Consider the following 16,929-nt stretch of genomic DNA (forward strand, 5'->3'; position numbering starts at 1 on the left):
CCACTGCAGTGCACTTTGAGGCAGACTGTCCTGAGTATGTTTGTTATCTTAAGGCTCACAAATTTTGATTTTGATGGAGCAGACTTACTGACCACAAAAGATTCTGCAAGGGACCTCATTGTATGAAGTCTTGAAATCAGTCTCAGTAACACATACACAGTCATACTGTACAGAAGAAGCTTTTGCAAGTTACAGTGAAGTAGCTCGGTGTTCAAAAAGGCTGTTTAATAGAGACATGATCTGAAAACTAACTACTTCTGTTTGCTCTGAGTTCTTTAATGGTTTATTTAGCAATTATAATTAAGTTATACAGTATTGGTAAGAAACCAAACTTAAAAGGAGCATCAGTTTTAACAAAATCTGTGGTTTCATTCTAGGAGAACCTCCAATTAAGAGACAGCTACTGCTTGAGTTTAACAAAACACAGAATTCCCCCAGATCTTTGAAACCTTCAAAAACCACCCCTGATGGTAACTTTAGTCTTTTTGTGTTCTAAGCAGTAATCTGTTACTGGCTGTTGTCCTTAGAATTCTTCCATTTCCAGTAAACTTATGTGTTATAAGATTGCTTAACTACTGCTTTTATCAGTATAGTCGTAGAAATCCAGGGAAGCTGCTATGGTGGTGTCTGTGCTGAATTGAAAAATCATATGATTAATGGTATGCCTTCTTGTGTAGAATGTAAATATATTACAGTATACTACTTCTGCAAGAACTCTGGTTTACAGCTCAGTAGGAGTTTATCCTGTTTCTCCCAAATCTCTTCTATCCTAAATCTCACAAATTCTAGTCTCAGAAGGCAGAATATATTTTATTGATCTGTAATTGCTCAGTTAAAAGCTGTATCTACAAGAAAATGAGAAGTTATTGGTAATTTCATCATATAGTAATTTGTGAACAATGTATTTACTGATTTCCTGTGTTACAGATGATTTTAATATTTTAAGCAGGTAATGTGGAGGCTTATGAAATCAAGTGAAATCAAGGTTTTAAAGTTTGAGTTGATGCTTTATGTGAAACTAGTTAGTGATTAGGATATTTGGATAATGCGATTTTGGCTACAGGCTTTGGTTATAGGATATGCTGGGTTCTTCAAGGAGCTTGCTGTTTTTAAGCAGTGCATGCTCTCACCTAGAATTCAGTAGCAGGATTCATCAAATATATTGGTTTAACCAGTATATTGGTTTCTGGATGCTGTGCTAAATCTGTTCTAAACATAAACCCCTTGATCTAAAGTTTTAAATGGAATTAGTGTCTACCAGAGAATAATTTTGTACCCTTCATATGTAAATATTATCCTACTCTGCAGCAGCATTGTTTATTCTTTGGTACAACAACTGAAAACAATTCTGATCTCCAGTACAGTCTTGCCTCTGACTTCTAGAACATGTGACATCTTGTATCTATGACTTCTCATGTGAAACTTCTTCATTGCAGCCCAAGGATGTAGCACAAATGAGTTTAAATTCCAGTCAGACATGATTTAGTTATGTTGGTAATTCCAAGGTGAACATGCCCTTCAATGACGGAAGGAGGATGTTGTGCAAATGGGCACAAAATCTGTTGTAACTTCAAAAAAAAGAAAAATAAAAATAGAGTTGCTAGAAGAATTGTTAATTGAATGGTAGCCTACCTGGAATTAAATAAATGATAAACATTTCCTTTTTGTGAGCCTAAAAAAATCTTTGAGGCTTACAGATAGTAATTGTGGAGAGTTCAGCATTGAGGTCTCTTATGCTTTATATCTGTCTTCAACAAGTGAAGATGTTTCACACAGAGATTTTATTGGTGGGGGTGGGGAAGAAGAAAGCAGTTTAAAAGGCTTCCACAGTAGAATTACATATTTATAACATTAGTATAAAAAAATATTTGCTGTAAATAACCATGTAATGTGCCATTTCAGACTTTTTTTCTAATTATCTTACAGGCATTTTCAAAGACAGAAGAAAATTTATATACCATGTTCCTTTAAAACCCGTAACATGTCAGCCTTTTGGGTGAGAAATTTATATGTTTTACAGTTTTTCTAATGCAGTTTCTGAAACTTGGAAGCCCTCATATCCTTTTAAAAATGTATGGCAATAATTTGCTACTGAACTTTATAAAACACTTGTAATCTTATTTCAAACTAAACAAGTTACCGTTACACATTGCTGCAGTAAACCAGTGAGATGCTAAACAAGGTTTACACTTGTTTCTCTTTTCTCAATAGATAGAAATTAAGTATTTGGTTTTAAAATGTGAGAGACTGATATTCTGTCATTCTATTGATGTAGTTTGAATGTTATATTACTAAATTAAGACTATAAAAATCCTAACAAATAGTTTTGTCAGGAAGCTGAAACCTGTATGTTTAAATGTTTTCATCTTTGTAGGGCTACAAAAGAACGACAGGAAGTCAAGAATCCTACCCTTACTCTACCAGATCAGGACTTGAAAGGATTCAGATCTAAACCTGCCATTTTCCAGCACTCTGCAATAAGGCAGTCTTCAAATGGTACTTCAGGGGTTTCTACTCCGTGTAAGGCCTCAACAAAAGAAAGTGAAGAAACAAGAAGATTGTACAAATCTGGCAAAACTGCTAAAACTTTTATTCCACCCTTCAAAACCAAGCTGACATTTTCGACAAGTGAACAGCACAGTAGCAAAAGGTGTGACTCACCAATCAGCAAAGATATGACTAATGAGATGGTATTAAATCAGATCACAACTGAACACAATATTGCTGAACCTCAAGACCACCAGTCCTGCATCCAGCATGTAACAGACACTGACCTAGAAAATGGCAATTTAGGTATTTTTTCAGATTTTGATCACTTAACTATTATGAATACTAACCATCAGAACTGAGCCTTTAAGGGTTTTTCATACTTGGTCAGCCTTTTTTTTTTTAATAAAAAGAAGCTTCTCTTTCAGCTTTTTTATTTGTGGGGGGAGGTGGTGGTGGTGGTGGTTGTGGTTCAGGAAAATTAGGAAATAATTACTTTCCTAGTATTTTAGGAAACTCTTTTCCAAAGTTAATCAAGAACATGAAAAATTTGCTTTCACACAATGCTTCAGAAACAAACTGTCCTATGCTTTTGATATTTGATTTTATAGTGTGACTGTGTGTATATGTACTGTAAAAAAGGGTTTGCTGGTTTAATTACTTTTTTTTTTCTTTGCAGATCTGGTCAAGATGATGACAAATCTTCGTTGTGCCAGAGATCTGCAGGAAATGAGAATTAAAAAGAAATGCAGGCAACATATTAGATCCCAGCCAGGCAGTCTTTATGTCGTTAAAACATCTGGAAGAAACAGAATCTCTCTGAAAACTGCAGTAGAAGAGAAATCTCCTAGTTTTTATTCTGCTGAAGAGGTATATTGGTATCTTTTTACTGTTTGTCTTTCCTGGAATTTGTGCCTTAAGACAAGCAAACAAACACTCAATAGCTTGTAAATAGATACATTCTTCAGTTTTGAGATGAGTGTTTACAGTAACTGTTAGACCAGTTGCTACAGTATTTAACCAGCTTTGCATATCCACAGTTTTAAAGACTTTTCCAAATAATAAAGGTAATAGATATGTCTCTGTGGTGTTATAGTCAAACAAGAGAAGCATCAAACAAAGAAAAAAAATCTACCAATAATAGTTGCTATTGACTTTTAACCCATATGAAGAGCTTTTTTTGAGATAAAGTTAAAATTTAAGCTTAGCTAGGTCTATATCCAAAGACCTTTGCTTTTGGTACAGTGAAGGTACAAAACCTGTTGAATGTTTTTAAACACTTACAAAGGTCATTGTGATGCTGTTCTGCTGGGAATTCCTACATTCTCATCAGATTACATATGAAATTACATTTTTTGTCTGAATTTATAACATTAGATATTCAGCTGAATTCTTCCTTTTTTCTCATTATTTTGTCTTTTTAATCTAATTTTTTGCAGCTTTACACATACGGTGTTTCAAAACATTGCATACAAGTTAACAGCATAAATGCAGAATCATTCCAGTTTCTCATCAAAGACTTCTTCAGTAAGGAGTATATATTAGCTGGAAATGGGATGCAGCTTGCTGATGGAGGATGGTTAATACCTACAGATGAGGGAAAAGCTGGAAAAAAGGAGTTTTACAGGTACTGCTACTTAGGAACTTGAGACAAGTGTGCTCTTTGTTAATTATCCCCTAGAATAAAATCCAACAGAGTGATCTTTTAAAGCCTCTGAATACTTTTACTGGGCATTTCTAATATGTCTCTGTTAGTGTAAGTAAAGATATTGTAGGATTGTAAATTTACTGTGTAGACTAATGATGGAGATCGCTGACCATTAAAGGAAGCATACAAAGTCAATTTCGAAAATTTCTGGGAATTCTCCAACAGTGTAAATAGTCCAATTAAATAAAATATTACTATTTTCTGTTACTAATAAAATATTACTATTTTCTGTTAATTCAGGACTTTACCATTGCACATGCATGCTGCCAAAGCATATGAGAATAAAACTGCAGTATTCAGACAATAATGAGATCAGGTTATGGAATGTAAACTTCCTCTTTTCACTCTAATAGGTATTCCTTAGTTAATGTAGCCTATGTACATACACTGCATACAACGCCAGGGAAAAATAGGCAAGTGAAAACTTAAGTGTGTTTCAGATTAATTTGTTAACAATTTATCTGCAGAGCTCTCTGTGACACTCCTGGTGTGGATCCCAAGCTAATAACAGAGGCCTGGGTTTACAATCACTATAGGTGGATTGTATGGAAATTGGCAGCCATGGAAGTCTCTTTTCCACATGAATTTGCTAACAGATGTTTGACGCCAGAAATGGTGCTGTTGCAATTGAAATATAGGTATGTGAATATCGGTGTATTTGAAGTTACAATCTATGATACTGTGTGCTTTCCAGATCATATTATAAACTAAGCATCTTTACCTTGCATTTACTGTTTTATCAGAATGTTTGTATTGTTAAACGTATGCATAGCAGTATTAAAAATGTTCTTTTCAAAAATCTACATAACATTTGCTTCGCTACAGTGGTACTAATGTCAATTGATTAAGCTATAGTTTGCTGCAGTTGTTTTTAAGGAAAAACAATGTGATGGATTTTGTTTGCTTTAACAAAGCATTGTGAATTCTTTTTTGTAGGTATGATTTAGAAGTTGATAAAAGTAAACGATCAGCAATCAAAAAAATAACAGAAAGAGATGATGCAGCAGGTAAAACACTTGTACTGTGTATCTCTAAAATCTTATCGCTAAACACCGTTGTATCTCCTAACGGTAGCAATAAGAATGTGGAAAGTAAAAAAGCAGCAGCAATAATTGAAGTTACTGATGGCTGGTATGGGATTAGAGCTCTTTTGGATCCACCTCTCAAAGCTTTCTTACATAGAAGAAGGCTGGCTGTTGGTCAGAAGATCGTAGTGCATGGAGCAGAACTTGTTGGCTCTCAGAATGGATGTACACCACTGGAAGCCCCAGATTCTCTTATGCTAAAGGTAAAACAAAATATTAGTTCAGCTTGACTGAATGTGACCAAGAGATGTGATAGATGCTGTGTAGTTGAGCCATGTTTTATAAACAGAAAAAGTTTTCTTAGGACTTTATGAACACACAGAGTTTTTTTGAAGTTTAATAACCAGATTTGTAAGACATGACACCAGATAGCTGACACTACTCAATAAGATGGAAAGACAAGTTTAAAATACTAGGTTCTGCCAAGTTTTTCTATGTGTTTTGAAAGTTCCTGCTCCTTTATTTGGCAATATGGAAACTGGGGGAAGAATGGGGATGGAGAAACAGGTCATGAGAGGGTGAGCTTGGGCAGGGGTGTCTTTACCTTGTTTGAGGATGATTAAAGCGCTGAGTGAAGTTTCAGCATAAAACTTTTGCTCCTTTGGTATAAACAGTGGCTTGTCTCATAGATGCTCACTTCCTAGAGAATTTTAATTCATCCAATTTTTTGGTTCCTGTTTAAAATGTATTCTTCAATGTGATATGTTCAAGTGCAAAAATATATATTCTTAGTGAGGTCAGTGTGAAAATAGTCTTCCCTCTAGTTATAATAAGTTGGATATCTTTTTGACCTGCTGGTGACAGTTTTTCAACATTTGACTTACTCAGATTTCAGCGAACAGCACTCGCTGTGCACGATGGCATGCAAAACTAGGATTTCACTCGGATCCCAGGCCTTTCCCTTTGCCTTTGTCATCACTTTACAGTGAGGGTGGTGCAGTGGGATGTATTGATGTAGTTGTTCAAAGAACTTACCCTATTCAGGTATGCTATTTTATTAATCTAACAGGTTTTATGAGGTGAAAATCATGTTTAATTGCTTTATTATTCCTTAAATCAGCCATTGTATGGAGAGCTAAAAAAATTGAGAGAAGATGCCTTTATGTGTAAAATAAACAGGAGTGGTTCCTGCTGTGTGTGTGTATTCAGTATTTCAGAACTGGAGCATCCTGCTGTAAGAAGAATTTGAGTTTGTGCTCAGGATCTCTGGTTGGCTTTGCTTTCAGCTTCAAAAAGCCAGAAATAATTGAACTTCAGTTCTGTAATCTAGAAACCACAGTGCTTGTTTTAAAGGAGAAAAAAATACTGACAATTTCAACTCCGAAGTAAAGTAAAACCCAGTTTTTTTCTATCAATATGCCTATCCCTGTAAAAAGTTAGATATTTATAACCATTAGTAAGGTTACCTTTTCTTACATATAGATGACTATGTTGTATAAGATCTATAACTTAAAAATGTTGCGGAAAATACAGTGTGATTATGATGTAAAATAGAATGAAGATTTTAAATACCACTTGACATGCAGACATTTTCAGTATGGTCAGACTTCACTCTAACTACTTGCTTTTATGACAATACCACCTACAAAAAGAAACATTTTTTTTAATTAGTAATCAATCCTCTTAATGTTAACAGTTTAATCAGGATACAACTTTCAGATTTTAACTTTTCTCAGCACGTTTTAAACTTGGCATTTAAACATAAGGGATTTTTTACTGTTTCTTTCTGAAGTTATTAACTGTTGATTTATGTAGAATGAATTCTGCAAAGGTAATAGCAATACTTGGTTTGGATCATTACATAATCATAAATAAATGTCATTAATGGAGGAAATTGCAGCACTTACTATGTGAACTGCCTGACAGGCAGAAAGGAGACTAATCTGTAACCACATCAATAGTAAATAGCTTCCAGGCTGGGGAGGAAAGTGGTGCTTTGTATCTCTATATCAAAGATTCATGTGCTGATGTTTTATTTGTTTGGGCTTTTTTAAACACTGAGACTTGCTCAAATATAACAGAACAATAGGAAGACGTGGGCTGTCTGTCTCCTTTTACTCAAGGAGTATAGGAATCACAGTAACCCTACTTAAAGGTGTCGAACTGTGAATACTGCAGGAAATGTATGGCATGCAGGGCCTATTTCAGCAATTCACTTTTTTGTAAGGATTAGTCCTTAAGCCCTTTCTCATCCTGCTCTCACTATATTCTCATGTTGCTTCTCTATGCTAAACCTGGAGCTCACCTAATCCTGTTGCTTAGCTAATTAAATTCACTAAACCAGGAGCAACTAACTCATGGTAATAATGAAAAAAAACCAAACAAACAAAACTAGCCAATGCTCATCGCAGGGGGCGTTGGACTAGATGGCCTTGAAAGGTCCCTTCCAACCCAAAGTATTCTATGATTCTATTTAAAAAAAAAAAAAGCCCACAACAAACTGTTGTTTTTTTGAATTGACAAACTGAATGTGGTCTGATGAGATCCAGTATGTGCTAAAGCAATTACAAAGAAGAAGATAGGACTGTGCAGCAAAGAGAAAGGTAAGGGATCACTTTCAGCAGCACTGACCTCTTTGTTTGGCTTACCTTTTCCTTCAAATTAGGCAAGGTTGTGAACATGACTGGAGTCTGTGGAACCATTTCAGGCAGCAAAAGTTTAAGACTATCTTGAGAAGAGCATCACAGTTCTTTTACAGCATATAACCTAGTGTGTTAAAACAGACAGTACAGTTGATGTGGAAGCACAAATTGGGTAGAGGGTAGAATGCAGTTGTATTTCTAAGCACTGAGTTTGATGGTTCATATCTTAATGTATCTGCCAGTGGGATCCAGCTATCTTCTAAATTACATTATTAATACCTATTAGTATAAGCTTTGGTTTCTTCAGCTGTCGAATCACGCAGTTTTGATTACTCATTCATTCTGTCTGTATCTTTAAAGGGTGGGATTTTGCCTTCTACCTGTTACACTGAAAGAACTTATGACCTATTGCCTGTTCATTTTTTTAAAGCATTTTTACTTAACAGTGAATATTAGAAGGAAGTTAAATGAAGTTAAAAATTTTGAAAGTCTGGGTTTGATTTTTTTTTTTAATCTTCTTATTTTAGTGGATGGAAAAGACATCAGCTGGTTCATATGTATTTCGTAACAGTCGAGCTGAAGAAAGGGAAGCTGCCAAGCATGCAGAGGGTCAACAAAAGAAACTGGAAGTTCTCTTTGCAAAAATCCAGGCAGAATATGAAAAGCATGAAGGTAAAGTTGTCATTATTTCAGAACATGTATCAAGAACATAAAAATTTTGGCGTTTACAGAAGAGTTTAAAGAAACTGGCAAAACTTACGTGGTGATATAGAAGCAGAGATAGGGTTTTAGGTTGGTTTGTTGTTGTTGGTTTTGTGTCGTTTTAGGTTTTTTACTTCCTATATATCAAGACCTTTCAGTACAAAACAGTTATATACTTATTTGCTTGGCTTCTCAGCTCTCTGGAAAACTCTTCCTGAATGTGTTGGTAGCCAGACTACTAAAAAATTACCATTGAGATGATGCTTAGGGAAGTTCTACAAAATTGTAGAACTGTTAATTCCATTGTCTTCAAAGACCTGACACCATAATATTTCACCCAGAGGTGGACACTGCTTAGAATGTATCTCAGTAGACCTGAACGCTCAAGACTGAGCATCTTGCGTCACAAACATTGTAGGACTGTGAAGATACTGAGGTGAGTGGAACCACTAAATGGGATAGGAGCCATGGTGATACAGAACATGGAGAAGGCTGAGGTACTGAATGCCTTTTTCATCTCAGCCTTAACCAGCAATGCCAGCCTTCAGCAATCCGAGGCTTTAGGAACCAGGGCAAAGTCTGAAGCAAGAACAACATACGCTTGGTAGAAGAGGATCAAGTTAGAGAGTGCTTACATAAACTGGAAATATGTAAGTCTTTTGGTGATGGGATGAACCCACAAGTGCTGAAGGAGCTAGCTAATGTCTTTGTGAGGCTGCTCTGATCATGGTGATTTGTAGAGGTGCCTGAAGACTGGAGGAAGGCAAATGTGTCTCCTGTCTTCAAAAAGGACAGGAAGAAGGACCCAGAGAACTGACTACAAGCCAGCCAGGCTTACCTTGATACCCGAGAAGGTGATGGAACAACTAATCGTGGAAACCATTTCCAGACACATAAAGGGCAATTACATGATAGGGAGTAGTCAGCACAGATTCACCAGGGGAAAGCCATGTTTAACGAACCTGACAGCCTTCTCTGATGAAATGACTGGCTTGGGTAGATAAAAGCAAATGCAGTGCATATTGTCTACCTTGACTTCAGTAAGGCTTTTGACAATGCCTTCCTTACAATCCTTGAGGTGCTGAGGAGCTGGATGAGCACTCAGGTGGGTTGAAGACTAGCTGAACGGTTGGGCCTAGAGGATGGTGATCAGTGGCATAAAGTCTGTTTGGAGGCCAGTAACTAGCGGTGTACTCCATGGATCAATGCTTGGTCCAGTCCTGTTTTACCATCTTCATTAATGATCTGGGCAGAGTGTCCTCTCAGCAGTTTTGTGATGATACAAAATTAGGACTGATACAATAGAGGATTGTGCTGCCATCCAGAAGGACCTCAATAGGCTGGAGAAATGGGCTGACAAGAGCATTGTGAAGTTGAACAAAGGGAAGTGCAAATCTTGCACCTGGGGAGGAACAGTCCCATGCACTAGTACATGCTTGGGACCACCCAGCTGGAAAGCAGCTTTCTGGAAAAAGTCCTGGGGGTCCTGGTGACAAGTTGAAGAGTGTTGCTAGAAGGTCTAAGAAGGTGATCCTTCCCCTCTGTTTAGCATTAGTAAGGCTGCATATGAAGTGCTGTGTCCAGTTCTGGGGTCCCTAGCACAAGAAAGATGTGGACATGTTTGGAAAGAGCCAAAGGGCCATGAAGATGCTTAAGGGGTTAGAATATCTGACATAAGAGGAAATGTTGAGAGAGATGCTTCTGTTCAGCCTTGAGAAGAGAATGCTCAGGGGCATCTGATCTGTGACATAAATACCTGAAGGGAGAGTGCGGAAGGTGAGACAGGCTTTCCCAGTGTTGCCTAGCGGCAGGACCAGAGGCAGTGGGTCTAAACTGAACAGGAGGTTCCCTCTGGACATCAGGAAGCCCTTTTTCACTATCGGGTTACCAACAGTGTTGCCTGCAGAGGCTGTGAAATCTTCATTCTTGGAGATACACAAAAGCTTGCTGGACATGGTCTTGGGTCGTGTGTTGTATGTGACCCTACTTGAGCAGAAGGGTTGGCCAAGATAACCTCCAGAGATCCCTTCCAACTTCAGCCATTTTCCTCACTCCGTAACAGGGTGACACTGTGCCAGTGATTTCTAGCAGTAGTTTCAGGTCTGCTGTTGCTGTAAGTGCTGCAACTTGGCTACTGATTGCTGCAGCTTCATGAAACTCACAGCTGCAACTGAAAGTGTTTGCTTCCTCTTGGGTTTGACTCAGCTAAATTGGAATGAGGAAGAAAGGGTATTAGGATTCTTGCCACCCTGATTATGGATTCCAACTGTCTTGATACTCTGGTCTGTGTTTTTGGGAGGAGTTTTTACTGGTTTTGGTTCAGTGGAGTTCTATGGGTGGGGTGTTAATTTTTTTTGTTGCTATTGATTTTGTTTGTTGTTGATTTTCTATCCAGAAATATATAGGATTCCATCACTAACAGTAACCTGTGCAGTTCAGATTTCATATGGTCATATCGACAACCCAGGTAGCCATAAAACTTTCTCATGCTGATCTGTAACACTAAGAACTTCTCTAACTGCTTTCTCAGCATAGAGTCCCTCATAAGAAGCAATGCTAGATCTTGGTATCTTTGAGGCTTTTCTGCTGTATGAGAGGAACAGGAAGTGACAGACATACAGAAAATATGGTCAACTATTGATGAAATTTCATAGCAGCCCCTCAAGTCTACCACCCTCTCCTAAATGCAGACACTGGTACTGGTTTCCCCAAAGTTTGTGTAAATATTCTGATCTATGTTGTATTTCAATGAATGAGGTTTTTTTTCCTGTTTGCATTTTCTGAATGTGTATACACACATATATCAGTTCCTGTATAGAAGTAGTTTGTATTTGTATTCTGGCAAGGCCTACATACTGCCATGATTCTTGCATAATTATTTCTTCTTTCCCTTTCGAAGTGTATTGGTTGCCTGCAACATAATGGTGCTTTTTCAACAGAGAGAACTAGCAGAACACTGAGATCACGCATAGTCACAAGACAGCAAATCCGTAATTTGCAGGATGGTGCAGAACTTTATGAAGCAATTCAGAATGCATCTGATCCTGGTTATATGGAGGTAACTGTAGATCCTACTGGGCTAATTTGGAAATGCTAGTAGCATGATTTACAATATCATACCTAACAGCTAAAATCAACCATTAAATTACTATTTATTTTAGCTGCCTTTTGCGATTTTCTACAGCATGCCTACTGCTAAATAAATTAAGATTAAAAAAAATTAATTAAAATAGGTTAATAATATATAGGATTATAAAACAGAATGCTATTTTCTCTTGTGCTATATCCTCGATTTTTATGTCAACTAAAAGTTAGTTGCTTGTAATTTTATTTCTTTGTCTTCTAAATATGAAAACTAAATGCATCTCCTAAGTCTGGACATTCACATGCATATTCTTGCATGCTGCACACTGAAGTGTTTGATTGTATTGTCATTGTTCTCCTCATTCACTGTTCCAGTTCAATCACAACTTTCAAATGCTTATGCCTTTGTTAATGAAGGTGCAGGTGATTAGTGCCTGCCAGTTGGTAAAAATGAAATACATACCTTGTCTTTTGCAAGTCAGAATCCTTGACTATCATAAGACCAAATGATCTGTGACTTTATCTGATACAATGTTAATCATATCTGTGGTGCTGCATGTAAAGGCATGTGGATCATAGAATCATAGAACAGTTAGGGTTGGAAAGGACCTTAAGATCATCTAGTTCCAACCCCCCTGCCATGGGCAGGGACACCTCGCACTCAACCATATGACCCAAGGCTTCATCCAACCTGATCTTGAACACTGTCAGGGATGGAGCATTCACAACCTCCCTGGGCAACCCATTCCAGTACCTCACCACCCTAACAGTAAAGAATTTCTTCCTTATATCCAGTCTAAACCTCTGCTGTTTAAGTTTCAACCCATTACCCCTTGTCCTATCACTACAATCCCTAATCAATAGTCCCTCACCAGCATCCCTGTAGGCCCCCTTCAGATACTGGAAGGCTGCTATGAGGTCTCCACGCAGCCTTCTCTTCTCCAGGCTGGACAGCCCCAACTTTCTCAGCCTCTCTTCATATGGGAGGTGCTCCAGTCCCCTTATCATCCTCGTGGCCTCCTCTGGACTTGTTCCAACAGTTCCATGTCCTTCTTATGTTGAGGACACCAGAACTACACACAATACTCCAAGTGAGGTCTCGCGAGAGCAGAGTAGAGGGGCAGGATCACCTCCTTCAACCTGCTGGTCACACTTCTTTTGATGCAGCCCAGGATACGGTTGGCTTTCTGGGCTGTGAGTGCACACTGAAGCTGGCTCATGTTCATATTCTCATTGACCAACACCCCCAAGTCCTTCTCCGCAGGGCTGCACTGAATTTCCTTTTTGCCCAACCTGTAGCTGTGCCTGGGATTGCTCTGACCCAGGTGTAGGACCCTGCACTTGTCATGGTTAAACTTCATGAGATTGGCATCAGCCCACCTCACAAGCGTGTCAAGGTCCCTCTGAATGGCATTCCTTCCCTCTAGCGTATCAACTGACCCACACAGCTTGGTGTCATCAGCAAATTTGCTGAGGGTGCACTCAATCCCATCGTCCATGTCAGCGACAAAGATATTAAACAAGACCGGTCCCAACACCGATCCCTGAGGGACACCACTCATTACTGGTCTCCAGCCGGACATTGAACCGTTGACCACAACTCTTTGCGTGCAGCCATCCAGCCAGTTTCTTATCCACTGAGTGGTCCACCTATCAAATTGATGTCTCTCTAATTTAGAGACAAGGATGTCGTGTGGGACTGTGTTGAACGCTTTGCACAAGTCCAGGTAGATGACATCAACTGCTCCACCCCTGTCCATCGTTTCTGTAGCCCTGTCATAGAAGGCCACCAAATTGGTCAGGCAGTATTTCCCCTTAGCGAAGCCATGCTGGATCTTGAAGACTTGGTCGGAAAGGTAACACTCCTGATGCATTTTAGTGTAGGTCAATGTATTAGCTCAGAGATAGCGACCTACTGAAAGGTGCAGCTCTTCTTTTCTCCTGACAGAATGTTTTTCTCTTGTTTCTTCTTTGTTATGAAACAGAGAAGCATGCCAGTTATATTAAATATTCACCTTAGTTATGTGCTCTTAAGCAGGCTTCTCACTCACTGTCACATACGAGCAGTGTGTTATGTAATACTGTAACAGCAGAGTAGCAGTCAAGACTCCTGTTGTGTTAACATACCTTATGTCAAGTCCTAGTAGTGTATCCATTGAACAGTAAATTGCTTGTAACAGATAAACAGAGGCTATCTAAAAATCTTGGCAGGATTTTTAATTAATGAACGATACTAAATACGTTTTTCTCTTGCTTATAGGGATATCTCAGTGAAGACCAGATAAAAGCTTTGAATGCTTACAGGCAGTTAATGAATGATAAAAAGCAAACTCAGATACAGGAAGAATTCAAGAAGGCTTTAGAGTCAGCAGCACAAGAAGAAAATGGTTGTTCCAAAAGAGATGTGTCTACTGTGTGGAAATTGTGTGTGGTAGACTACAGAAAGCAAGAAAAACATAAAGGTTAGTACTTGGAGAACTATAAATAACTTTTATCTAAACATGGTAACTGGCCAGCATAGGTAGATTTGAAGAGTTCTGCATGTGTGCTAATACAACACACAACAGGTTTATTTGGGTTTTGGTTTAGGGCTTTTAGGTGGAAAGGAGTGTTGTGGATTTATTTTGATTAAAACTTTCAAATCAGCATTGCACAGCTAATACATCTTAATCTGATATTATCAGGCGTGATGCTGAGTATCTGGCGTCCACTGCTAGATGTTTATTCGTTGCTAAAGGAAGGCAGTCGGTACAGAATCTACCATCTGTCAACATCAGAGTCCAAAGCAAGATCAGACTTAACTAATATACAGTTAACAGCAACAAAGAAAACTCAGTATCTACAACTATCAGTAAGTGGTTTACACGCATAAAGATATATCAGTAAAATGTATCAGTCTTATAAAGTGTCTTGTGTAAATACTTTAAAATGTTGTGTTTCTTCAGGTATCACAGGAGCTGCTGGCACAGATTTTCTTTCCAAGGCAGGCTCTAAACTTCACCAGTTTGTCAGATCCTTCTTTTCAGCCACCATGTGCTGAGGTTGATTTAGTTGGAGTTGTCATTTCTATTAGCAGAACAGGTATGCTTTGGATCATATTCATGTCCTCCCATTGAATAAGTAGTAAATTTTTTATTTCAAAAGTCAAAATGATCTTGGTGTTGTACCTGCATCTCAGCCTGTGAAAACCTACTAATATAGCTCATCACTGCTATATCCTGGCAGATAATTCTGTTTTCCTAAAGAAAAGCTGTCCTCACTTCTTAGCTCAGGAAGAATTCAGTAAGGGAGGATCTAAGCTCAAGAGAGGCTTTTTTTTTTTTTCATTCTATAAATTCCATCAGTTCTCACATCTGTGTTCAGCATCTGCAGAAGTAGCATCCTGCATGTGAGCTCTCTCTTCTGTGTGCTGTGTCTTGGAATGCAGGCACTGGAGCTCATGGGTAGTGACAGGTGCATACTCGTCTATACTCTTACAAATGAAAAGGAAAAGCACAACAGGAATATTGGTTTTTAAACACTGGAACACAGACTTTTAGTTGTTTTCTGTAATTGGTAAGGAGAGAGCGTGGAATATGAATGAAGCAAGAAACATCTGTTACCATGCAAATAGACTGTCATATTACGTTTATCAATTCTCTTTCAAGATGTGTGTGACTTCTTTGCAGTCACAAATAGCAGTAGTCAACCTTTACTTGCAGATTTAAAGGTGTAATTCAGACTTTTTTCTTGCTTTAAGGTTTCACTACTACGGTGTACTTATCTGATGAAAGCTATAACTTAGTGGCAGTAAAGATTTGGACAGATCTCAAACACTTTGCTATTGAAGATATAGTTGTCCGCTGTGCATTCATTTCTGCAAGCAACCTTCAGTGGCAATCAGAATTCAGATCAGAAATTCCTATGCTGTTGGCTGGAGATCTTTCTGTATTCTCAAGCAGCCCAAAGGAAAGCTATCTTCTAGAGAAGGTTAATGGACTGAGAAGTACAATAGAGGTATATTTTTAGTTTAATTTTAGCTACTGCTGTGTTACATATTTCACCAAAAATTCCATTAGTACTAAGAAATCCTTAAAACAAGTATTGCATGTAATGTTGATTTTGAAGGTGGGAATTTGATGCTGGGAGACAGAGTAGGATGTTAATGCACTTTTCCTACACATTCCTGACTCAGCGTATCACCTACTGAATGTCTTTTGGTTTTCTTTTAATTTGGTTGGTTTTTTAATTCAGCTTAACCTACACTGTCTAGCATGTGCCACAGAATCTTCTCTGGCTACCAAAAAATACTGTACCTGTCAATAGGGAATCTGTCATGGACAGTTCAACTCTAGCCTTTTAAAAGTTGGAATTTACTGTCTTGCTCAGTGAATACATTCAATATTGAATTGTTGATGTAATTTATTATTTCAGTTTTCTAGCTGTGCTAAATAGCATGTCCTGGTCATGCATTGCCACTTCTTCTTGAAAAATAAGTTTAAATACGAAAGGATTTTTTTCTTGTTAACAAGAAATGGAGGCTATGATACTTCCCTCCACAGAAAGTGCAGCAGTCTTAAAAGTTGTTGGTTCAATATAAAAGAAACTTCTAGTGGGATTATGATAAGAAAACAAAGTCCTGAGTACTTTGTGAGCATACAGTACTTATACAATTTGAAAGCAACTATTCTGCATTGTAAACTGTTTTCTCCATTATAGAATGTGGCCTCCTTTTGCTCTGATGCAGAAAGTAAATTAATGAATCTGCTACGAAGAAATCTCTTGCTTACGCCCAGTTTAACTAAAAGATGTGGCTTGGAATGCCACTCTCCTTTCTGCAACTCATGTCTTTATGCAGAGGATAAAAGTTCGGTAAGCTTCTGGCAATTAATACTGTGTTTATACAGACAGTACATATAGTAAGGATATAAGCAAGTTTTACACTGATAGATGTAGGGAATGGTCTCACTTCTCAGTCTGCTCCATACATTCTCTTCAGGGCAATGCAAGATGATTAGCTTTCTCTGTGCTTATTGTGCCCCAGGAGGAACTGTAGGTTATTCTTCCTTCAGGTGGTACATGAAAACCTTCCCTTGTGGCCTGTGTTTTCACATCACACTTTAAATATCCTGAATTTTTTATGAGTAAAATGAGTCATTCTTTCCCTATAGATGGTTTATTGCTTCCTTGGTCCCACTGTGAAGATTATCTGACAGGGATGTCACAGGAGGGAAAAATTTTGATCTTTTTCTTTTTTCGTAGCATTCTGCAGTTCCTGTTTTGGCTTAGAGAATTTACCTGT

The 16,929-nt window shown here is 38.0% G+C and overlaps 1 protein-coding gene across 1 annotated transcript in view; it reads left to right on the forward strand.

Annotated features, from left to right (window-relative positions):
- The window catches only part of BRCA2 (BRCA2 DNA repair associated), a 38,707-nt gene that overhangs the window by 20,191 nt on the left and 1,587 nt on the right, over positions 1–16,929 (forward strand). The window contains exons 11-25 of the mRNA XM_005147689.4: positions 378–470; positions 1,927–1,996; positions 2,375–2,793; positions 3,167–3,357; positions 3,927–4,114; positions 4,663–4,833; positions 5,132–5,483; positions 6,109–6,264; positions 8,390–8,534; positions 11,504–11,622; positions 13,909–14,110; positions 14,333–14,499; positions 14,594–14,729; positions 15,388–15,644; positions 16,347–16,499. Coding sequence (XP_005147746.4) covers positions 378–470; positions 1,927–1,996; positions 2,375–2,793; positions 3,167–3,357; positions 3,927–4,114; positions 4,663–4,833; positions 5,132–5,483; positions 6,109–6,264; positions 8,390–8,534; positions 11,504–11,622; positions 13,909–14,110; positions 14,333–14,499; positions 14,594–14,729; positions 15,388–15,644; positions 16,347–16,499 — 2,819 coding nt within the window. The remainder of the gene's footprint in view (positions 1–377; positions 471–1,926; positions 1,997–2,374; positions 2,794–3,166; positions 3,358–3,926; positions 4,115–4,662; positions 4,834–5,131; positions 5,484–6,108; positions 6,265–8,389; positions 8,535–11,503; positions 11,623–13,908; positions 14,111–14,332; positions 14,500–14,593; positions 14,730–15,387; positions 15,645–16,346; positions 16,500–16,929) is intronic.

This window comes from Melopsittacus undulatus, chromosome 2 (assembly GCF_012275295.1).
Source record: "Melopsittacus undulatus isolate bMelUnd1 chromosome 2, bMelUnd1.mat.Z, whole genome shotgun sequence".
In the NCBI taxonomy this organism is placed as follows: domain Eukaryota; kingdom Metazoa; phylum Chordata; class Aves; order Psittaciformes; family Psittaculidae; genus Melopsittacus; species Melopsittacus undulatus.